The sequence below is a fragment of the Arctopsyche grandis genome, chromosome 2, assembly GCF_051622035.1.
Source record: "Arctopsyche grandis isolate Sample6627 chromosome 2, ASM5162203v2, whole genome shotgun sequence".
In the NCBI taxonomy this organism is placed as follows: domain Eukaryota; kingdom Metazoa; phylum Arthropoda; class Insecta; order Trichoptera; family Hydropsychidae; genus Arctopsyche; species Arctopsyche grandis.
This window is the reverse complement of record NC_135356.1, coordinates 405,276-426,761: the sequence shown is the minus strand read 5'-3', so window position 1 is coordinate 426,761 and position 21,486 is coordinate 405,276. Positions and strand designations below refer to the sequence as shown.

At 32.7% G+C, this 21,486-nt stretch overlaps 3 protein-coding genes and 1 long non-coding RNA gene across 8 annotated transcripts; 3 read left to right on the top strand and 1 right to left on the bottom strand.

The window, feature by feature from the left end:
* The first annotated feature begins 1,886 nt into the window (after positions 1–1,886).
* On the top strand, positions 1,887–5,813 carry LOC143922911 (uncharacterized). 3 transcript variants are annotated; one of them, XM_077446323.1, is made up of 3 exons: positions 1,887–2,072; positions 2,165–3,391; positions 4,514–5,813. In XM_077446323.1, exons 1-2 carry the CDS (start codon positions 1,932–1,934, stop codon positions 2,330–2,332), a joined length of 309 nt encoding a protein of 102 aa, XP_077302449.1. In that variant the 5' UTR covers positions 1,887–1,931; the 3' UTR covers positions 2,333–3,391; positions 4,514–5,813. The 3 variants fall into 3 exon arrangements, with proteins under 3 accessions (XP_077302449.1, XP_077302450.1, XP_077302448.1); XM_077446324.1 differs by having other exon boundaries at positions 2,165–3,321; positions 4,699–4,876; XM_077446322.1 differs by having other exon boundaries at positions 2,165–3,336; positions 4,699–4,876.
* Positions 3,785–6,853, top strand: LOC143922919 (kelch repeat and BTB domain-containing protein 8-like). The gene is made up of 3 exons (XM_077446338.1): positions 3,785–5,257; positions 6,126–6,599; positions 6,700–6,853. Exons 2-3 carry the CDS (start codon positions 6,434–6,436, stop codon positions 6,741–6,743), a joined length of 210 nt encoding a protein of 69 aa, XP_077302464.1. The 5' UTR covers positions 3,785–5,257; positions 6,126–6,433; the 3' UTR covers positions 6,744–6,853.
* Positions 6,854–13,676: 6,823 nt separating this feature from the next.
* On the bottom strand, positions 13,677–15,589 carry LOC143922909 (uncharacterized). Of its 3 annotated transcripts, none has more exons than XR_013261664.1 (3): positions 15,392–15,589; positions 14,112–15,299; positions 13,677–13,854 (listed from the first exon to the last, which is right to left on the bottom strand). XR_013261664.1 is itself a non-coding variant. In XM_077446320.1 (2 exons), exons 1-2 carry the CDS (start codon positions 15,530–15,532, stop codon positions 15,132–15,134), a joined length of 309 nt encoding a protein of 102 aa, XP_077302446.1. In that variant the 5' UTR covers positions 15,533–15,589; the 3' UTR covers positions 13,677–15,131. The 3 variants fall into 3 exon arrangements, 1 of the variants encoding a protein (XP_077302446.1); XR_013261665.1 differs by having other exon boundaries at positions 13,677–14,737; positions 14,870–15,299; XM_077446320.1 differs by having other exon boundaries at positions 13,677–15,299.
* Positions 15,590–17,988: 2,399 nt separating this feature from the next.
* On the top strand, positions 17,989–20,135 carry LOC143922700 (uncharacterized). The gene is made up of 2 exons (XR_013261629.1): positions 17,989–18,123; positions 18,688–20,135. It is a non-coding gene; the product is annotated as an uncharacterized LOC143922700 (long non-coding RNA).
* Positions 20,136–21,486: the final 1,351 nt, after the last annotated feature.

Below are 21,486 nucleotides of genomic sequence, written 5' to 3'. Positions count from 1 at the left end.
TATTAACAATATAATATGAATTAGTGAATAAAATAAATTTTGATAACACCAAAACACGAAAAATTCGATTTTAGATTTATTAACTGTAGTTTAGTTTATGTTAATGAGCTAATAATTAATGGATTTAGAGTTAGAAAACTAAATTGAAAAGAATCATCGAGACAAACTTGGTGAAACAAGTGAACTTGGTCAAAAAACGTCGAGCATTTCAATTTTAGAACAAAAATGTGTGTTGACCAGTGTCCCAGTCTATAGAAACTCATTTGTGTTTTGCATATTACTTATAAATAATGAAATAATACTTGTCGAATTAATAAAATTGACATACGATGTAAACATTATAGAAAGTAATATTCGCACTGGCAGGAAATCAAAATGCCAGCTATTGATCCGATGTCTGGTAATTTCAATACTATATATAGAATATATAGAATGTGTCCCATAAATAGAAATGTCTCGGGTTGATTTTGATCTGATTGATTGATTGAATGATCTGATTTTGTTGTTTATTTATAATCTTTTACTTATACTGTAAAACATGAACTTTTGTAAGATATGTTTAAAATATTAACCAATGCCTGAAATTTCTAAATCATCAATCAAATTATAAATCGTGATTTATTTCAACGCAGTAAGGTTTCGAAACATATTGAAGCTGTCACAAGCATACTTATGTCTGTAAATAATCATAGTAGGTACTATAACTTTGCATCACAATAAAACATTTCGTTATGATAACATTGTTTTCTGTTTAAATATGGCGATTCGGTGATTACATCCCAAATGTGAATCGCTACCAGCCTAACCGTCGCTACAAAAATCGCTCGCGCGGTGTCCTGTCACACGAAAATTCGTCACAAAGGAAAATTGCCCAAATATTGCTCAAAACTGCCCAAATCTCGTAAAAAATGGCATTTGCTAATTAATATTAAGTTGCAGATATGTCGAATAGAAAACATACGTAAGTTTTTTATTTTTACATATTTTTTATTTATCTTTATGTTTCTAATACAGTAGGACTTATTGCTTATTTGCATTCTCTGGAAAAAAATATGTGTCACTAGCCCAAAGGGTCATATACGACTCCGTCGACTTTGATTTTTTTTCCCTGGAATATGAGATATGTAAACGCAATTTCTCTTATTCATATTATACAATTTTACTACTGCAGAGATACTGGAAGAAATTGATGATTGGGATCCATTTTAAGAAACAATAACAAGATTTTTCTTCGCTCGTAAGCAGAAAAATTATAATATTTCTCTAGTTGTAAATGCGTATCGTCGTAATTCAACACATCAACGATGATCTCATTTCAGCTCAATCTCGCTCTTTAGCTTAATTTTGATATTTAATTTAATTTTTATTTCGATATTTTGTACGCTACTGGTTTTAAAAGTTGGTAATATGTATACTTGATACTTGATATTTTATTATTAAATTTTACTGAACAACAGTTATTTACTGAACAAAAATGAATACATTACTGATCGTTTATTATATTCTACTGATTATTTAGAATAAGTTACTGATCAAGTTTATAATTAATTACTGATAAATTTTTCATTGTTTTACAGGGTAAACGGACTACTAGTCATATGTGAACCAGTCACAGGACAACCGGTCGCTCTAGATCGGTCACACGTGATCACCCGTCACACTAAAACTGGTCACACTAAAACTGGTCACGAGAAAACTGGTCACACGTAAACTGGTAAACGATTTTAGGGTGTGACCAGTTTTTTCGTGACCGGTTGTCCTGTGACTGGTTCACATATGACTAGCAATCACCGAACCGTTTTACAGACCACTTTTGGAATTATAAAACAACCAAATAATTTGTGGCCTAATATTTCTCTGGTATAACTAGTGCCAAATTTAGACCAAAAAAAAATAGCGAGGCGAAGTCGAGTCGTCTGATTGCTGTCACGATGGAGACGGTGAGTGCAGGGACGATGGAGTGCAGGCTTTGTCTTGGACCAGCTCCGGCCGAGTCTGCCGTTTCCATCTTCCAGAGCGATCTTCATCCAGAGCGTCTGGAGCAAAACATTCGGACCTACTGTCAAATTCAGGTCGGTGCTGGTTACAGGTTACAGGTTACAACTATTGTGGACCAAACTCTTCTCACCGCTCAATCCTACTTTTTTTTCATTTCATCTTGCAGGTTAGAAGAGGCGATGGGTTGCCAGACGCGGTGTGTCTGCCGTGTAAAACCGATCTGGAATCGTTGATCGCCTTTCGAAAAGCTTGTCTTCGAAGCCACGAAACGTCTCAACTGAAGCTAGACGATGGCTTGAAGATCAAGACTGAAGAATTTTTGTTGGAACGATGAGCCTTCACTACCAACAATTCACCGAAAAAATACTGAAATTAGTTTAAAGCCATTTCCCAATAAATCCGAACTCGTGTTACACAAAAGATCACACACTGGAGAGAAGCTGTTCAAATGTAATATTTGTTTTAAATCATTTATTCATAAATATACACTTGTCAGATATTTGAGATCTCACACGGCGGAAAAGCCATACAAGTGTGAAATTTGTTTAAAATCATTTTCCAAAAAATCTCACCTCGAGGAACATAGAAAAATGCATTCTGGGATAAAACCACACAAATGTGACATTTGTTTAAAATCATTTATTCACAGAAGTACATTTGTGTCACATTTGTCACATTTCCCACTTGTATGGGAAAAGCCATACAAGTGGGAAATTTGTCTAAAATCATTTATTCAAAAATCTAACCTCGAGAAACATAAAAAAAATTGCATACTGGAATAAATATATAAAAAATTGTTATATAAATACTGTTAAAATTTTTACATTGTGGCTGCATGCGTGCATTTCTCATGACATTTCTTCTCATTGCAGTTTATTTAAATAATTTTGAGAGTAAAGGTAATTGGTAAAAAATTAAATACACAAATCTATTGTTTGGCTTGCGTTATATTTATTGGATGAAATTTTGCTACGTCTATTAACTGAACTTTGCCCGCGTCACCAAATTTAGCGAACATGCCCTGTACGCGGTTGCTTTTTTGCGGATTTTGCTATCGCGTTTTCGACTATAAATATAAGTTGTAATATTTTATAAATTATTTTAGCCTATATTGAATTTTTTTGACTGCTGCCATCTATTGAATTTGGTAAAGTATACATTTAGTAATATTTTCAACCAAGTTATAAAATTTTAACACAATAGACGGCTCTTATACAGGTTGGAACTTCCAAGACATCTATGCGTGTCTCAAAATCAATGGTCATATGTAAAGAAAAGACGGATCCATTGTCAACTTAATTGATAATTGTCAACCCCACAAAGGTCTTTATTGCCAACGTATGTTTCTATCCAGATTTCAAGTTATTATTGTCTTAACCCCACGCAAATTATTGCAACAATGTGTCTATTTGAAACACACGTCTTTACAATTCTCAATGGTTTTCTATATCTTAAAGTAGTGATAATTGTCAACCTCACATCGTTCTTTATTTTTTATTTTTATTCATATACATATATTTACAGGATATAATGTTTATTTCAAAGTTGGACATGTATTCCTTATTAGATAAGAGTAGCTCTTGTGCCTGATAAGGGAGCTACGATTCTATTATAAATTCTTAAAATCTATTATAATATTTTTTATATAATAATTACATTAAAATTTTTCAGTGTAAGTTTTTTTTGAAAAAGTGTTTAATTTTTTTTACTTGTTCTGTTTGGTTAACAATACAGCGCAATTCAGAAGGGGGATTATTATAGTTATTTATGGCTTGGAAAATATAATGGTTTTGCATTTGTGTTGTTTTAAAATTTGGTGTGATAAATTGGTTTCCATTTCTCATTAGTTTATAAAATTCTTGATATTCTTTGTTATTTTTTTCTTTACACATTTTTATAATGGAAGCTTGCTTAAATATGTCATCGATATTTGGTACTGGAAATAGTTTAAAAAGCGATTTTGTCGAGAAAGTAGAGTTTTTTTTAAGTATTACTTCTATAATAATTTTTTGCGAAACTTTTACTGAATTTAGATTGCTTTTATAGGATCCTCCCCAACCTCTAATTCCATAGATAAGCAGAGAGTGGACAAGGGCATAATACACATTTTTTATTATTTTCACATTTAAAGTATTTCTTAACCTAACAAATATATATATACATTTCCTTATTCTCTTTACTAGCTCTGTAATATGGCTTGTCCATTTCATGTTTTGATCAATGTTAACACCGAGATATTTAATTTCAGAAGAAGAGTTGATTACAGTACAAACAGGATCATGTAGTTTACAGTTTACATAGTCACATTTTTCATCATGGATTATAATATTAACTTTTTCTATTAGTATTTTTTGTAATGAGAATAATATATATGTTGTTTTTTTTGCATTAAGTGTGAGTAGGTTATTATCAAAATATATTCATTTGCAAGTTTGTTAACTATTTCCCAAGTTTGGCCTGGGAAATAGTTAACAAACAAATGGAGTGTTTATTGCAAACGTATGTTTCTTTTCAGATCTAAAATTATTTGATATTGTTTTAACTCCACTTTTAACGTTTGCTTCGACTTCTCCCCTAGCATACTTATTACTTAACCCCTGTAATTCACACATACGTTTATTACTATTAAGTTTTATTACTTCTTCCCCCAGATTGTTATTAAAATACTTTGTTTCAAAATTAAACTCTAGTCATTTTCAGATTTAGACATATGTATCCATGCTCTGTGATTCGTTAAATTGAATATGTATCCCGCAAATTGAATAAATACCTCTGTCGACCCTTCATTTAACCACTTGTGGTGGCACTTCGAGACTAGTAACTTGTACATTAATGTCGTTTATACTTACTGCTATTTAAAAGAATAAAATCATTTGACAAAATCTGTGACTATAATATTCTTATATACCATCTCCTACTCGTCCCCGTAACATAAAATTGGTGGCAGCAGTGCGGATAAAGCTGAATAACTGGACATCACTACTAAACGAAGGAACAACCGTTAGATTGATGGTGGATTTTCATCCTTCAAACCCAGCAAAAAATCCAACTACCAGAATCTCTAAGCGGAGACTTCAAACTTGCTACGGAACGAGACTCATCAATAGCAGAGCCTGAGGATACATCACAAGTCCGTGTCGCAGAGCCAACACGTACAAACACTACTTCATCTTGGATCCGAGCAAAATCCAGCAGCAAGCAGTACACAAAGAGAAAACGAAGATTTTTCACAAAGCCAAATGAAGAAATTATTACTTAAGTAAGCCATTGAAATCTATTGCCCAAACTTTTCCCCTGTCTTATTCATTCAATTTTAATTTTCTTTTCTTTTTGTATTTTTGTACATTTTATTTTCGTTATTATTCAAATTTGTAACATCTTTTGACAGAAATTAAAATGAACTTAGCTCATTTATTAGAAATTGCGATTACGCGTACAACCTTGCAAATAAAACTCAAAAACCTATTATATTCGGATATATAAAATCAAAAGTAACAGGCAAAGCTGACTTGATCACTAGTAGGCGCTTACTCAACGATTGGCCTACTTATAAAGTTTTTATTAAAGAAAATTTCACTGAAACTAAAACTATTAACTGAACTACAATTATGCAATCAAAAGCCAAATGAATCAATTATGACATTTACTCAACGTATCGAAGAACACGATTCTAATCCTCTACGTTCATGTAGAGAAGAGGCGGTAATTGAAGCCGAACTTCCTGGTAAAATCGCTATGATAAAAGAATTATCTTTACAAGCATTTATGTCAGGAGTAATAAATACCCCAATATAGATTACTTTTGAAAGTCCGTTGTCCTAAAACGTATGAGGAGGCATCCGAAATCGCGTTAGAAGAAGAAAAATCGCTAAAATACGAACAATCAGAAAAATTTTGAACTTCTTCTTCCAGTAATAATTCCACTTCTCGGCATAATAATTCTTTTCGAAAGAATAGTAACAATAATTTCCCTATATATACAAAACATTTGCATAAATATACATAATATGTATATTTAATGAGGATATAAATAAGTAATAAAATTAAAATGAATACTACACAAATATTAATTTTACAACATTTGTTTCACATAATATGCAAATAATGATACAGTCATTTCATTTCAGGTATGATTTAGTTACGAATACGTGGACTAATGTGGCTGATAAGTTGACAACACGTTTTGAATCCGCAATAACAGATTTAGGAAAAAACATTTATGTCATTGGAGGTGTGAACAATATTGATGATAAAATTAAAACCATGGAGATTTATGATACGCAAAAAAAGACATAGTTTTTCAGTAGGAATTCATTGTTATATTCACAAAGCCTACAACTGATCGATTTACATTTTATTCAGATTTAAAGACAAACACATCACAATAAAGTTGTCTTCGCTGAATACCATTTGTTGCAACTTTCAGGCTGTCGCAATGGGGGACTACATTTACGCTATTGGAGGAAATGCCGGATCATCGGCTCTTAAATCGGTGGAGCGGTTTGACATCAAGTCTCAAACATGGACATCGGTGGCCAATCTTCCTGTAGCAAAGATGATGCACAATGCGATTGCTTTCGACGAGAAAATCATTTGCGTCGGTGAGCTTAAATCCAGTAAAAATGTATCTTCTTTACTGGATGTTGTGTGATCGTTTGCTACTTTAATGTAAATATTAATCAACGTGTGTTATAATTATAGGAGGTTTTTTTTTCAAAATCGACGGTGGAGTACGATCCAGGTAGAGACCAATGAACAAATCGTGGATCGATTACAGAAGCGCGCTTCCATTTTAATATATTAGTACTACCTATACCCATAATGAATAATGATTAAATTGTGAAATGAATATTCGAAAATTGCGTATTTTATTTCAATTCTACACAATTTCAGACATCTACATATGTATATGAGCACTCGACAATGTGCTTACATACTTACCATGTATGCTACATATGTAAGTTGTTATTATTTACATCGATGGATGTAGTCATGGGCGCCCGCAGAAAATTTTCTAAGGGGGGGCAAAATATTTTTCACACACGGCACATTCATTAATATCTTTGTACTTTGTACAAGGAGCAGTAATGAAATGAAATAAAACACAGAAAATGCAAAAAGCACCTTTTACCCTAGGTGAATATGATAACCATGGAGTATACTGGGTTAGCCAAGATTCCCTGAAACAACGTTTTCCACTTCCTGATATGTCTTCCTGACTTTCTTTATGCAACACGAAGTGATTTAAAATAAAAATAACATTATTTGACTATTTTCAATCAATCCAGGGGGGGGGCAAGAGCCCCCCCCCCCCTGCGGGCGCCCATGGAAGTAGTGGTAAACTTTCGTCGTGTCAAGGGAACCTTAAATTTTAAAAATCTTTGAAACAGTCTGCCGTGCCTCCAACCAATCGATTTATCTCAACAAATTTTCGAATAATGTTTTTTTTTAGATATATCTCGTTTTTGGGAATAGTTTCGACTTCAATTTAAAGTATTATTTAACTAAACAAACTCTCAATATTCATCTATGACAGTTTAATTGGGTCGCTTATGATGGATTTTGACTGATTAGTGAGAATTCAAAGTTACCGTTTCGCTCGAATGTTGCCATATATAACGCGTCGCGTTTTTTGTATGTCAAATGTCATATCTAGAAGTTTAAGCTTAATACCAAGTTATGTATTAAATTTGGTTAGCATCCGTCAATACTCTTGTTCGATTTTTCTTCCACTAATTTTTTCCACCCCTTTTGAGTTTAACTTTTAATTTGCTACATTGTTTTTTGTATGGTTAAAACGTCACTGATTCACTTCAAAAGCAATTAAAACTATAAGTAATAATAACAATTTATGAATTAAGTCAAATTAAAATAGTGCTTTTGCAATTGAAAATTGACCTTCGCCACTTTCTCATTTATAATGAAACTTACAAAAACATCAAACAACATGAGTGTAGTTTTATAATGTACATGAATATCAATTAAAAGTAAAACATCTACATAAATAAACTTTTTTTAAGATTATACTAAGATTAATACTTCTAAAGGCCGTAGTTTAATACATTTAGTCAAAACAGTGCAAAAAACAAGGTTTGGAGATTTTGTGTGTTTATTATTGTGCAAAATATGATAAATACATATACATATTATATCAATCAATTTTAAAATGAATTTATATTCAATATGTTATTACACACTGAATTATTTCTTCAATACTCTCATCTTCGCCATCATATTAGTGCAACAAATTGACATTGCGGCCATTTGATTCGACAGTTGATAAACAGTATTTGTGAGATCTGTTAAGCTATTGTCATTCTCCTCGTATATTTGGTCGGCTAATACGGCTAACTCTTTCAAATTCGTCTCGTTCAATATCGCCAGTTTATTTCTAACTTTCAGCGGGATTCTGTTTTGCCAAATTTTCTTGAGAAATGGTAGATGCTTTGGTTTCATTTTGCTTCTTAAATATTCCAGGAATTCAGATGGTTTCTGATTTTTATTCATTTTATCATGAGCAAAGAGATTGCTGCTCTTTCCATTTTGCGCCTTTTATTTGCAACAGTTTTCACACCTTGCGTCATCGATACAAAGTCACCAATATGACTAACGACGGAGCTGTATTCGGAAATGTCTTCCGGGCCCATACACAGCATAGCAGCGTTGTAGCGCTTTGGCCATAGAATTTTTTCTCTTTGGAATTCTAAACATATTCGAACACACCATTCATCGGGATACTCAGTCCAGAACGGTGTAAATCGTTGTTGACTTCCGTTGTTGACTTCAAGAATACGATTATTAGTATTTGATAAATAATTGTATTGATAAAGTTTATTATAAGATAAGAATTGAGTAAAGGAAAGGGAAGAAAAATTAATACAATTGGAAGGAAATAGATGCAAATTTGAGTCGTATTTTGTCCAATCAATAGTGGGAAGATTGTAATCACCGAGCAAAATAAATCAATCCTCTGGATAATTGGTTATTAGATCAGATACTTTATTTAAATGGGTAACTAATAGAGTTTGGTGAGAATTACCAGGAGGAATATAAACAGTACAGATATTTAGTTTAAAAAATTTAGTGGTAATAGTAATCCAAAGGTCTTCTGTGGAAGTTAACCAATTATTTTGAATGACAGAGGGTAGATTATTTTTCACAGCTATGATTACACCACCACCAAATATTTGGTTATGAAGAGAATAATCTCTGTCACGTCGAAACACCTGATATCTGGCATCAAAAAACTCACTATCTACCAGTGTTAAAATAAATACGTGTTTCCCACATGTTTGTCAAATTTGTCACAAGTATCGCAAATTACGCTAGTGGTAAGAACATCCTGTCGTGGGTCTGTATGTACATATATAAATTTTATTAAATTCATCGAAATGTTTTATTATTTAAGATTCAACTCTTCATAAAAATAGATGCCAAAATTGAACATTTTCAATGCCCTAAAACGCTAAAATGCTAAAATTGACAAAAATAGATGCCCAAAATACGGGCCTCTAATCATGTTCAATTATAAATCGGGATTTATTTCAGCGCAGTAAGGTTTCGAAACATATTGAAGCTGTCACAAGCATGTCTGTAAATAATCATAGTAGGTACTATAACTTTACATCACAATAAAAAATTGCGTTATGATAAAGTTGTTTTCCGTTTAAATATGGCAGTTCGGTGATTACATCCCAAATGTGAATCGCTACCGGCATAACCGCCGCTACAAAAATCGCTCGCGCGGCTCTCCTGTCACACGAAAATTGCCCAAATATTGCTCCAAACTGCCCAAATCTCATAAAAAATGGCATTTGCTAAGTAATATCATCCAATAATATAAAATTCTTATAAAGCTTCGTAAACATTAAATTATGAATATAACACTCGCCGTACTATAACAGCACGGGAGGTAGGATTCAAATTATATTTGGGTCACAATTTTTTTCATTCATTTACGATTTTCGTATAACGAATAGTGTCGAAATAATGAATTCAAATTTTATTGTTCAATTATATCGGGTATAGCAGATAACTTTATTTTAATTTGTGTATCAATTCCTTTCCGAAGTCACCCGTTGAAATCGATGAGTACAAAACTAGATATATATAAATAAGCTATTCTGTGTGTGTGTATGCGGATAACGCCCGACAAACGTAATAAATCGATAAAAAGTCTAAACATTGTATAATTTCATTTGTCGGCTGGCCGCATTTCGAACCTGTGCTCACCCAAGGTATCCTCTTATAGGTACATCCGAGTTCAACGAGTTATCCACTAAAATTTGTATATATTTGTACATTTCTAATAAATTTTGTCTTTCAAACATCCTAACAACCAATTTCTAAAAATAAAAGACTTTTTCGTATAGAACTTTTTATTCATTTTTTAAAACATAACGTATGTTTTAAGAATGAATTAACATGATAAATAAATAAACATCTACATATGCTCTCTTCTGATAAATATATTATCTATAAATAAGAAGTTTGAATTCACAGTAACGAGTATGATACATATATAAACTATATAATACATAGTATATGAACATAAATATATTTAATAATAAACATAAACAAAAAAAATTGTATCAAAGGTACATAAATTGCAGTCTTACTCTCTACAGACTAATTTTGTATGTAGCATATTAAACAATATTTGAGATTTTTTTTATCATTTTGTACATGTAATTTAATTACCATGTACATACAATCTAATATTTTGTACTTTTATATATGTAATATATATTTCAAGCCTATAAACTAAGCAACGACCCTCTTAAATCACAGCCATATATTTGATTTGATTTATTTTAACATTATATGTACGAGCATGTTAGCCCTCATTCGATCAGTTCACAAAAACAAAAAATTGGCAATCACATATACAAACTGATCATGTTAATTATCACATTTTAAATATTACTATCTAGTATATACATAATTATTCCTATCAGTCTTAATTGTTTTGAGTACAAAAATATCTATTCTGTATAGAATATTAACATATGTATGTACATAATAAGAAGTGTTTTTAAATGCAGCGTGTCAATAGTCATATGGTCAGCCGGTATGGTGAATTTTCAACTTGTCTGCCTGGTGTCTTAAGGTCTACATACATTGATCGTTGTTGCCTCTCCCCGTTCAATATCGGATATTCTCGAGTCGATTATCTGTAATGATTAGTCAAGCTCAAAATTCAAATAAAAAAATCTAGAGACATTTTAAAGTAAACATAAATATTATATCAACTGACATGATTCCAGTCCACTTTCGTTCGGGCAGGATATTTCTTAAACACGTTATCAGGCTTAGGTTCGTAGACAAGACGATTAAAGTTGTCATTATTATTATAGAATAGTGGTGGGCATTCTCGAATTTGCTACTGTAAGTAAAAATTCTTTAATAATAATTCAGAAGACTTCCGAGAACGCGGTTTTTATTATTTTTGTATATTTTAACCACGTTATGGGGGGTCTACTGTACGTGTACACACATATATGTACATACAGTGCTGTAGCTATTATTTAATTAAATAGTTATAAAACAACAAAATTGTGCTATTTTGTGTGTACATGCAATGTGTATATAAAATGAAAATATGAATTATAAAGCAATATATATATATAGCATAGGTATACATAGAAGCATTATATAATATAATAGATTACATACATATAATGTTATTACAATCAATGTTGTCAAGTTGAGTCGTGAAAAATCTCACTCTGAATGTTAAACGTCGTAATATGAAGAATCATCCAACAATGAATTGTAATCGAAATGAAATACGGAAACGTTTCTTTCCACTTCACAACATTGATTATAATAATATTATAGTTAAAATACATAAAAAGCAAGCATTCCATGTGTAGACGTTTCGTCAATATGCGTGTTGTTCAATTTCAAGTCAGTGAGAAGTCTGTCGGAACAAATGAATGAATGAATGAAATCAATGGATTCAGTATTCCTTGAAAGTATATGTTGGACGTCAACACGTCGCTTGATGTAAGCACAAAATAATAAATAATCAACGTCAAGAGTATACAAGTTATTTGTTAGAAAAGCAATTAGCAGTTAACACGATCATCTGAAGTCGCACAAGCAAGTCCGCAAAAGCTTTTTCTAAACATATATGTACTTAGGTGCATGTAAACCATGAAGAATTTTCAGAAAGCATGTGCAAAATACAAAATTTATATATATATACCTAAGATGCCATGGAAGCCTCACGGAACAACACAAGTAATTATTATACGATCATTTCGACTGCACATATAATTATTTGTGATTTCTCGATTGTATAAACACAACAAAGTATTTTATACAATCAATCATATTTGAAGTTCATGTCGATATCTTGAATAAAAGAAAGTCAAATTTTGAAAAATTTTATATAGTATTAAAAATATTTTCGAAAAATATAAAAAAAGCGTAGCTCTGTGGAGGGTGCTAGTATTAAAAATTGATACAGTCTGAAAAGTCATTCTCCAGCTCCAAGAGTACAATATAATAATTCATACATTAGACATGATGAGATGAAACACGTTTCAAACACATTCACACATTTGAAGAATATTAAATAGTATATATACCTGTGATCAACTGTGACATGCAATCCAAATTAATGGATCCGGATTCGCTTTCCCTCGTATGATAACGGAATACCGAAGAAAATAAGACTGAATGACAGCGGAAAGCCTTGATCTCGAGCTTCGACTTGATTTACGACCTATGTAAGTACTACTTGAAGTACAACCTGAAACGGAAAGGGACGCAACGGGAAACGCCAAAATGTCAGACGCACATGAAATTGAAATACGCAATGTATTATCGTTTAAAAATCCATTTCAATTAAAGAGTACATACTTGAAGTGAAGATACGACGAGGAGACCAGCACACGCACCGGCTTTCAGAAAGCAACTGTCAAAAGATGCTAATGGGATCGAAAGGAATTATGAGCGAATAACAGCATTGCACATTGTGACATTCGGAAGTATACGAATTTTATATTTCCATCTCGCGTGCTTGGAGAAAAAGTCGAAGATCAACTGTGACATGCTCTCCAAATGAATGGATCCGAATACTGACTAAATCTGACAGCAGGAACTTCAAAGCCGTATGATGTTTTCCCTCGTTTGATAGCGGAAGGCCGAGACCGAACCGCAAAAGAAGGCCTGGAGCTCAAGCTTCTGCGTGAAGTACAACTAGAAACATGCAACGGAATGCGGCACAACGAGAAACGTCAAAGTGCCAATCAGGGGAAAAGTTTGGGCAATAGATTTCAATGGCTTACTTAAGTAATAATTTCTTCATTTGGCTTTGTGAAAAATCTTCGTTTTCTCTTTGTGTACTGCTTGCTGCTGGATTTTGCTCGGATCCAAGATGAAGTAGTGTTTGTACGTGTTGGCTCTGCGACACGGACTTGTGATGTATCCTCAGGCTCTGCTATTGATGAGTCTCGTTCCGTAGCAAGTTTGAAGTCTCCGCTTAGAGATTCTGGTAGTTGGATTTTTTGCTGGGTTTGAAGGATGAAAATCCACCATCAATCTAACGGTTGTTCCTTCGTTTAGTAGTGATGTCCAGTTATTCAGCTTTATCCGCACCGCTGCCACCAATTTTATGTTACGGGGACGAGTAGGAGATGGTATATAAGAATATTATAGTCACAGATTTTGTCAAATGATTTTATTCTTTTAAAAAGCAGTAAGTATAAACGACATTAATGTACAAGTTACTAGTCTCGAAGTGCCACCACAAGTGGTTAAATGAAGGGTCGACAGAGGTATTTATTCAATTTGCGGGATACATATTCAATTTAACCAATCACAGAGCATGGATACATATGTCTAAATCTGAAAATAACTAGAGTTTAATTTTGAAACAAAGTATTTTAATAACAATCTGGGGGAAGAAGTAATAAAACTTAATAGTAATAAACATATGTGTGAATTACAAGGGTTAAGTAATAAGTATGCTAGGGGAGAAGTCAATAAATTGTAGTCGTAAGACCATGGCAAACGTTAAAAGTGGAGTTAAAACAATATCTAATAGTTTAATAATGTGCGTGGGGCTAAGACAATAATAACTTAAAATCTGGAACGAAACATACGTTGGCAATAAAGACCTTTGTGGGGTTGACAATTATCAATTAAGTTGACAATGGATCCGTCTTTTCTTTACATATGACCATTGATTTTGAGACACGCATAGATGTCTTGGAAGTTCCAACCTGTATAAGAGCCGTCTATTGTGTTAAAATTTTATAACTTGGTTGAAAATATTACTAAATGTATACTTTACCAAATTCAATAGATGGCAGCAGTCAAAAAAATTCAATATAGGCTAAAATAATTTATAAAATATTACAACTTATATTTATAGTCGAAAACGCGATAGCAAAATCCGCAAAAAAGCAACCGCGTACAGGGCATGTTCGCTAAATTTGGTGACGCGGGCAAAGTTCAGTTAATAGACGTAGCAAAATTTCATCCAATAAATATAACGCAAGCCAAACAATAGATTTGTGTATTTAATTTTCAATTACCTTTACTCTCAAAATTATTTAAATAAACTGCAATGAGAAGAAATGTCATGAGAAATGCATGCATGCAGCCACAATGTAAAAATTTTAACAGTATTTATATAACAATTTTTTTTATATTTATTCCAGTATGCAATTTTTTTATGTTTCTCGAGGTTAGATTTTTGAGTAAATGATTTTAGACAAATTTCCCACTTGTATGGCTTTTCCCCCGTGTGACATCTCAAATGTGACAAAAATGTACTTCTGTGAATAAATGATTTTAAACAAATGTCACATTTTTCTATGTTCCTCGAGGTGAGATTTTTTAGAAACTGATTTTAAACATGTAATTTTTTATGTGTCTTGAGGGTAGATTTTTGAGTAAATGATTTTAAACAAATTTCACACTTGTATGGCTTTTCCGCCGTGTGAGATCTCAAATATCTGACAAGTGTATATTTATGAATAAATGATTTAAAACAAATATTACATTTGAACAGCTTCTCTCCAGTGTGTGATCTTTTGTGTAACACGAGTTCGGATTTATTGGGAAATGGCTTTAAACTAATTTCAGTATTTTTTCGGTGAATTGTTGGTAGTGAAGGCTCATCGTTCCAACAAAAATTCTTCAGTCTTGATCTTCAAGCCATCGTCTAGCTTCAGTTGAGACGTTTCGTGGCTTCGAAGACAAGCTTTTCGAAAGGCGATCAACGATTCCAGATCGGTTTTACACGGCAGACACACCGCGTCTGGCAACCCATCGCCTCTTCTAACCTGCAAGATGAAATGAAAAAAAAGTAGGATTGAGCGGTGAGAAGAGTTTGGTCCACAATAGTTGTAACCTGTAACCTGTAACCAGCACCGACCTGAATTTGACAGTAGGTCCGAATGTTTTGCTCCAGACGCTCTGGATGAAGATCGCTCTGGAAGATGGAAACGGCAGACTCGGCCGGAGCTGGTCCAAGACAAAGCCTGCACTCCATCGTCCCTGCACTCACCGTCTCCATCGTGACAGCAATCAGACGACTCGACTTCGCCTCGCTATTTTTTTTTGGTCTAAATTTGGCACTAGTTATACCAGAGAAATATTAGGCCACAAATTATTTGGTTGTTTTATAATTCCAAAAGTGGTCTGTAAAACGGTTCGGTGATTGCTAGTCATATGTGAACCAGTCACAGGACAACCGGTCACGAAAAAACTGGTCACACCCTAAAATCGTTTACCAGTTTACGTGTGACCAGTTTTCTCGTGACCAGTTTTAGTGTGACCAGTTTTAGTGTGACGGGTGATCACGTGTGACCGATCTAGAGCGACCGGTTGTCCTGTGACTGGTTCACATATGACTAGTAGTCCGTTTACCCTGTAAAACAATGAAAAATTTATCAGTAATTAATTATAAACTTGATCAGTAACTTATTCTAAATAATCAGTAGAATATAATAAACGATCAGTAATGTATTCATTTTTGTTCAGTAAATAACTGTTGTTCAGTAAAATTTAATAATAAAATATCAAGTATCAAGTATACATATTACCAACTTTTAAAACCAGTAGCGTACAAAATATCGAAATAAAAATTAAATTAAATATCAAAATTAAGCTAAAGAGCGAGATTGAGCTGAAATGAGATCATCGTTGATGTGTTGAATTACGACGATACGCATTTACAACTAGAGAAATATTATAATTTTTCTGCTTACGAGCGAAGAAAAATCTTGTTATTGTTTCTTAAAATGGATCCCAATCATCAATTTCTTCCAGTATCTCTGCAGTAGTAAAATTGTATAATATGAATAAGAGAAATTGCGTTTACATATCTCATATTCCAGGGAAAAAAAATCAAAGTCGACGGAGTCGTATATGACCCTTTGGGCTAGTGACACATATTTTTTTCCAGAGAATGCAAATAAGCAATAAGTCCTACTGTATTAGAAACATAAAGATAAATAAAAAATATGTAAAAATAAAAAACTTACGTATGTTTTCTATTCGACATATCTGCAACTTAATATTAATTAGCAAATGCCATTTTTTACGAGATTTGGGCAGTTTTGAGCAATATTTGGGCAATTTTCCTTTGTGACGAATTTTCGTGTGACAGGACACCGCGCGAGCGATTTTTGTAGCGACGGTTAGGCTGGTAGCGATTCACATTTGGGATGTAATCACCGAATCGCCATATTTAAACAGAAAACAATGTTATCATAACGAAATGTTTTATTGTGATGCAAAGTTATAGTACCTACTATGATTATTTACAGACATAAGTATGCTTGTGACAGCTTCAATATGTTTCGAAACCTTACTGCGTTGAAATAAATCACGATTTATAATTTGATTGATGATTTAGAAATTTCAGGCATTGGTTAATATTTTAAACATATCTTACAAAAGTTCATGTTTTACAGTATAAGTAAAAGATTATAAATAAACAACAAAATCAGATCATTCAATCAATCAATCAGATCAAAATCAACCCGAGACATTTCTATTTATGGGACACATTCTATATATTCTATATATAGTATTGAAATTACCAGACATCGGATCAATAGCTGGCATTTTGATTTCCTGCCAGTGCGAATATTACTTTCTATAATGTTTACATCGTATGTCAATTTTATTAATTCGACAAGTATTATTTCATTATTTATAAGTAATATGCAAAACACAAATGAGTTTCTATAGACTGGGACACTGGTCAACACACATTTTTGTTCTAAAATTGAAATGCTCGACGTTTTTTGACCAAGTTCACTTGTTTCACCAAGTTTGTCTCGATGATTCTTTTCAATTTAGTTTTCTAACTCTAAATCCATTAATTATTAGCTCATTAACATAAACTAAACTACAGTTAATAAATCTAAAATCGAATTTTTCGTGTTTTGGTGTTATCAAAATTTATTTTATTCACTAATTCATATTATATTGTTAATATGCTTAAATTTGATGATCGGTATTTATAATATAAACCGCTTTTCTAAACGTGTGGGGGGGGGGGGGGGGGTTTAACTAGCGGGAAGTTGGGAAAAAAAAGGTTTTTTTCCCTACGATGCAGCGGTCGGCGTTTTTTTCAATTCCCCGCTAGTTAAGCCCCCCGCACCCCTCAATTAGTGACGACAAGATCTCCGCAATCGACCTTTCGTACTTAGAAGGTAACAACCTACTGAGAGAAAGTGTGCATGCGCCATGTATTTTGCATGCGCCAAAAGGGAGACCAGTACATACTCACTTAATTTGCACGAGCAGGATACAACAGGAACAAGAGGAAAAGCCTAAAAAAAAGTTGAAATTTCCTACTTTTCCACGAAAATCGCGGATATTGTATATCTGGCACTCGAACTCTCGTTAGTATGATATTTCGTATGGGTGCCAGATATTCCGTGATCGGGATTTTAGTGAAGTGTGCGGAATAATCACCGAACCATGACGACTTGAGCTGTGTTCTTTAGACCAAATTTCACTAGAGGATGAATTGTATCGAGCGTCAATTCCCAATGCAGTGCAGACTCTGCTTGTCTTCTGGTCCAGCCGAGGCTTTCGTCTCCATCCATGGAAATCCTCGGTCACATTTGCTGGTCCTGCTGTCAGCTGCAGGTCGTTTACCCTCACATTTACCTCGTGAATCTGATCAATATGTTAAAGATAAAGCCAGCCAAACAAATGTATGTTAACGATCTCGTGAATTTCACAATAAACGGAATCCATAATATTCGAAAAGAATCCAAATTGAATATATGTATGTATTAAATCGATAAATTGTTGAAATTTGTAATCACTTTTTAATTCCGTTTAATAAACAGCTGGTTTAATAAGCGTAGGTATAATAAGTCTAACTCAATCACAATCAATTACACAATCTCGAGATTTAAATATTGACGAAAGATCGCTTAGCACTCTTGTTTCCGAGTTTACTTATTTCCGATTACGTTTACATACTGAAGTGAAATAAATTTTTAAAGCAGTTTGCAATGGAATAATTTACTGTACATATTTCGTTGTGGATTATATTTATATTTAATATTAGTGTTTCTAGAAAAGTTTTAATTGTGGCTTCAGTCCTTATTTTAACCAGGATTTTTCGGTTTATTTGAACAGTTAGGTTAAATTACCCGGTTTGCCATCTGAATTAATTTTAATATAAACCTTTCGTATTTGCAGGTCAAGAAAGACGAAAAGTTGCCAGATACGATATGTCGTCCTTGTAACAACAATCTGGAATTGCTCATTAGTTTTCGAAAAGTTTGTCTTCGAAATGATGAAATTTCGAAACTGAAGCTAAACAGGCATCTAAATATCAAGACAGAAGAAGATTTAATATTGGAAAATGAGTCTGATGTTAGTTAATTCGCCACCAAACGTTAACAACACCCATGTCAATGATCAGATGAAGGACAATTTATATAAATGTGATATTTGTTCAGAATCGTTTACTTACAAATCACAACTGACGATACACAAAAAAACTCATGGGGAAAAACCATACCAATGTGACATTTGTTTAAAATCATTCACTCGAAAATGTAGATGTGTAAAACACAAACTAATTCACATGGGAGTAGAATCAAATAAATGTGAAATTTGTTTAGAATCGTGTACTAATAAAGCCAGCCTTATAAAACATAAAAAAACTCATGCTGTGGAAAAACAATACGCTTGTGACTATTGTTCAAAATCATTCTTTAGAAAATATTCCCTTGGAATGCACATAGCAACTCATAATGCAATAAAACCATACAAATGTGACATTTGTTCAAAATTGTTTTCTCACATAGCCTGCCTTACGAGACATAAAATAATTCATACTGCGGAAAAACCATACAAATGTAACATTTGTTCAAAATCGTTTGCTCAAAATGCCTACCTTACGTCACATAAAAAAACTCATACTGAGGAAAAACCATATAAATGTGACATTTGTTTGAAATCATACTCTCAAAAAAAGTATCTCCCTGAACACATTAAAACTCATACCGGGATAAATCCATATAAATGTGACATTTGCTTAAAATCATTTCCTCAAAAAAAGAGGCTCACGACACACACAAGAACTCATACTGGGGAAAAACCATATAATTGTGATATTTGTTTAAAATCATTTGCTCTCAAATTCACCCTCAAGAAACACCAAAGAACGCATACTGGGGAAAAACCGGGCAGGCGTAAACTCGGTGACACAAACTCGAAGACGCCAAAATCCACAACGGCAATTTATAAACGGCACACTCAGTGATGGCATATGAAATCCATACGTCAAAGTGAAAGTTGGCACCGAAAATGATTTCGGTGGAAATGTGGGTTTTTAAGAACATTATATGTACATTAGTTAATTAGAAGAAAATTTATATATCAGATAAATATATGTACATGAATCTTTTAATTTTAAAATATACATAGTTGTAATTATATGTATGTACCACGAAGATTATCTTTAATATTTAACCGATTTTATCATTAAGCTTATGTATGCGATAGCTGCGACCAGCTTCTTCATAATGTCTTCGTCAATGGAAATATGTTGATGTCTCACACTTTCTTAATTTAATTCACACGTTTGTGTATCAGATTTCAGAGCTAGTAATTAAGAAATGCCATTAAATGATTTGTTCAAAAGTTAAACACTTTCCATTAAATTTACTTCCTTTCTGAAATACTTACAATACATTAAATTCCACTTCAAGCAAATTATCTGATCTGATATCGATCAACTCTTCTTGGGCTGTCCATGTAATATGATCATATTTTAAGGACTTGGCAAATGGTGTTCTTATCCAAATGCTCCTTTCATCCTCATTCAAGTTTGGGAAATATTTCCTTAAATATATATATACATTTTCTCCACGAGAAATCATACGGCTCCCCAGGGGGTCGTGACCCCCAATTTGGGAAGCACTGGTATAAAGAACTGCAACGTGTAATCTGTAAAAAAAAATGTGAACGAAACATATAACAACATATAGACAAAATTAAAAAAAAAACCTTTTATGCACAGTAATAAATAAGTAAAGATTTATTATGTTTTCAACACATTATACATAAACATATTCTTGAATATATGTAATATAAAAAAAAATTGGCGTTCAACAACATTCAGTGAATCATTGGGATACTCCTCGGTGCCCCCACATACATACATACACTAATCCGTCAAAAACTGCAGCCATCGAGCCTGATCGCTTATATTTCATCGGGAGCAATTGAGTTCGTAGCTTTGAGATAAGATCCATGCACCAGACCTATATTTTCATGTTTCGTACATACATATATAAAACATTGCTAATTGTTGAATATGAGTAAATTGAGTAATTGTTGAATATGAGAAGTGAAAAATATGGAATAGTACAAGTGATATTGTTTCGAGTTGCTGACTATCACCGATTTAATTACCAATGTATTGATAAGTAAGTAATATGTATGTACAATAGAACCACGATTATCCGTATTGTTAAAAACAAACACAAAGTTTACGATTTTGCTGCTTTCAAATGCATAACATAAAAATTCTAAAATATATATGTACCTAAATCTAAATTACAGGGACAAAATTAAAAAAAAACCTTTTATGCACAGTAATAAATAAGTAAAGATTTATTATGTTTTCAACACATTATACATAAACATATTCTTGAATATATATTATTTGGTTTGATTGCTTGAAATACTTTTTATTATTACGAAATTATGTTCACAATACATATTATATCTATTTTAATAGCTACTGATCTACTGATCATTTTCTATTTTACAATTTTGTTTTATTTTATTTGGTTAGTAATCATAGTATTATATTATTCTAATTTTAATGCACAGCCTAATAGGAAAAAGAGCTCAAAAACCTATTTACAATTGAATATATATATATTATAATATGGCAACGTCCGAAGCTGAGAAACGAAAACGACCTTCTTTTTTACATATAATTACTAGTCACCGGAGCCTGAGGGGGCCGTGTATTGTTCA

Excerpts from the sequence above, each read along its gene's own strand:
- LOC143922919 (XM_077446338.1), top strand. The coding sequence starts at position 6,434 with ATGGGGGACTACATTTACGCTATTGGAGGAAATGCCGGATCATCGGCT. Across the intron at positions 6,600-6,699 it reads CGAGAAAATCATTTGCGTCG|GAGGTTTTTTTTTCAAAATC; the intron begins GTGAGCTTAAAT and ends TTATAATTATAG.
- LOC143922909 (XM_077446320.1), bottom strand. The coding sequence starts at position 15,532 with ATGGAGACGGTGAGTGCAGGGACGATGGAGTGCAGGCTTTGTCTTGGA. Across the intron at positions 15,300-15,391 it reads GGACCTACTGTCAAATTCAG|GTTAGAAGAGGCGATGGGTT; the intron begins GTCGGTGCTGGT and ends TTCATCTTGCAG.
- LOC143922911 (XM_077446323.1), top strand. The coding sequence starts at position 1,932 with ATGGAGACGGTGAGTGCAGGGACGATGGAGTGCAGGCTTTGTCTTGGA. Across the intron at positions 2,073-2,164 it reads GGACCTACTGTCAAATTCAG|GTTAGAAGAGGCGATGGGTT; the intron begins GTCGGTGCTGGT and ends TTCATCTTGCAG.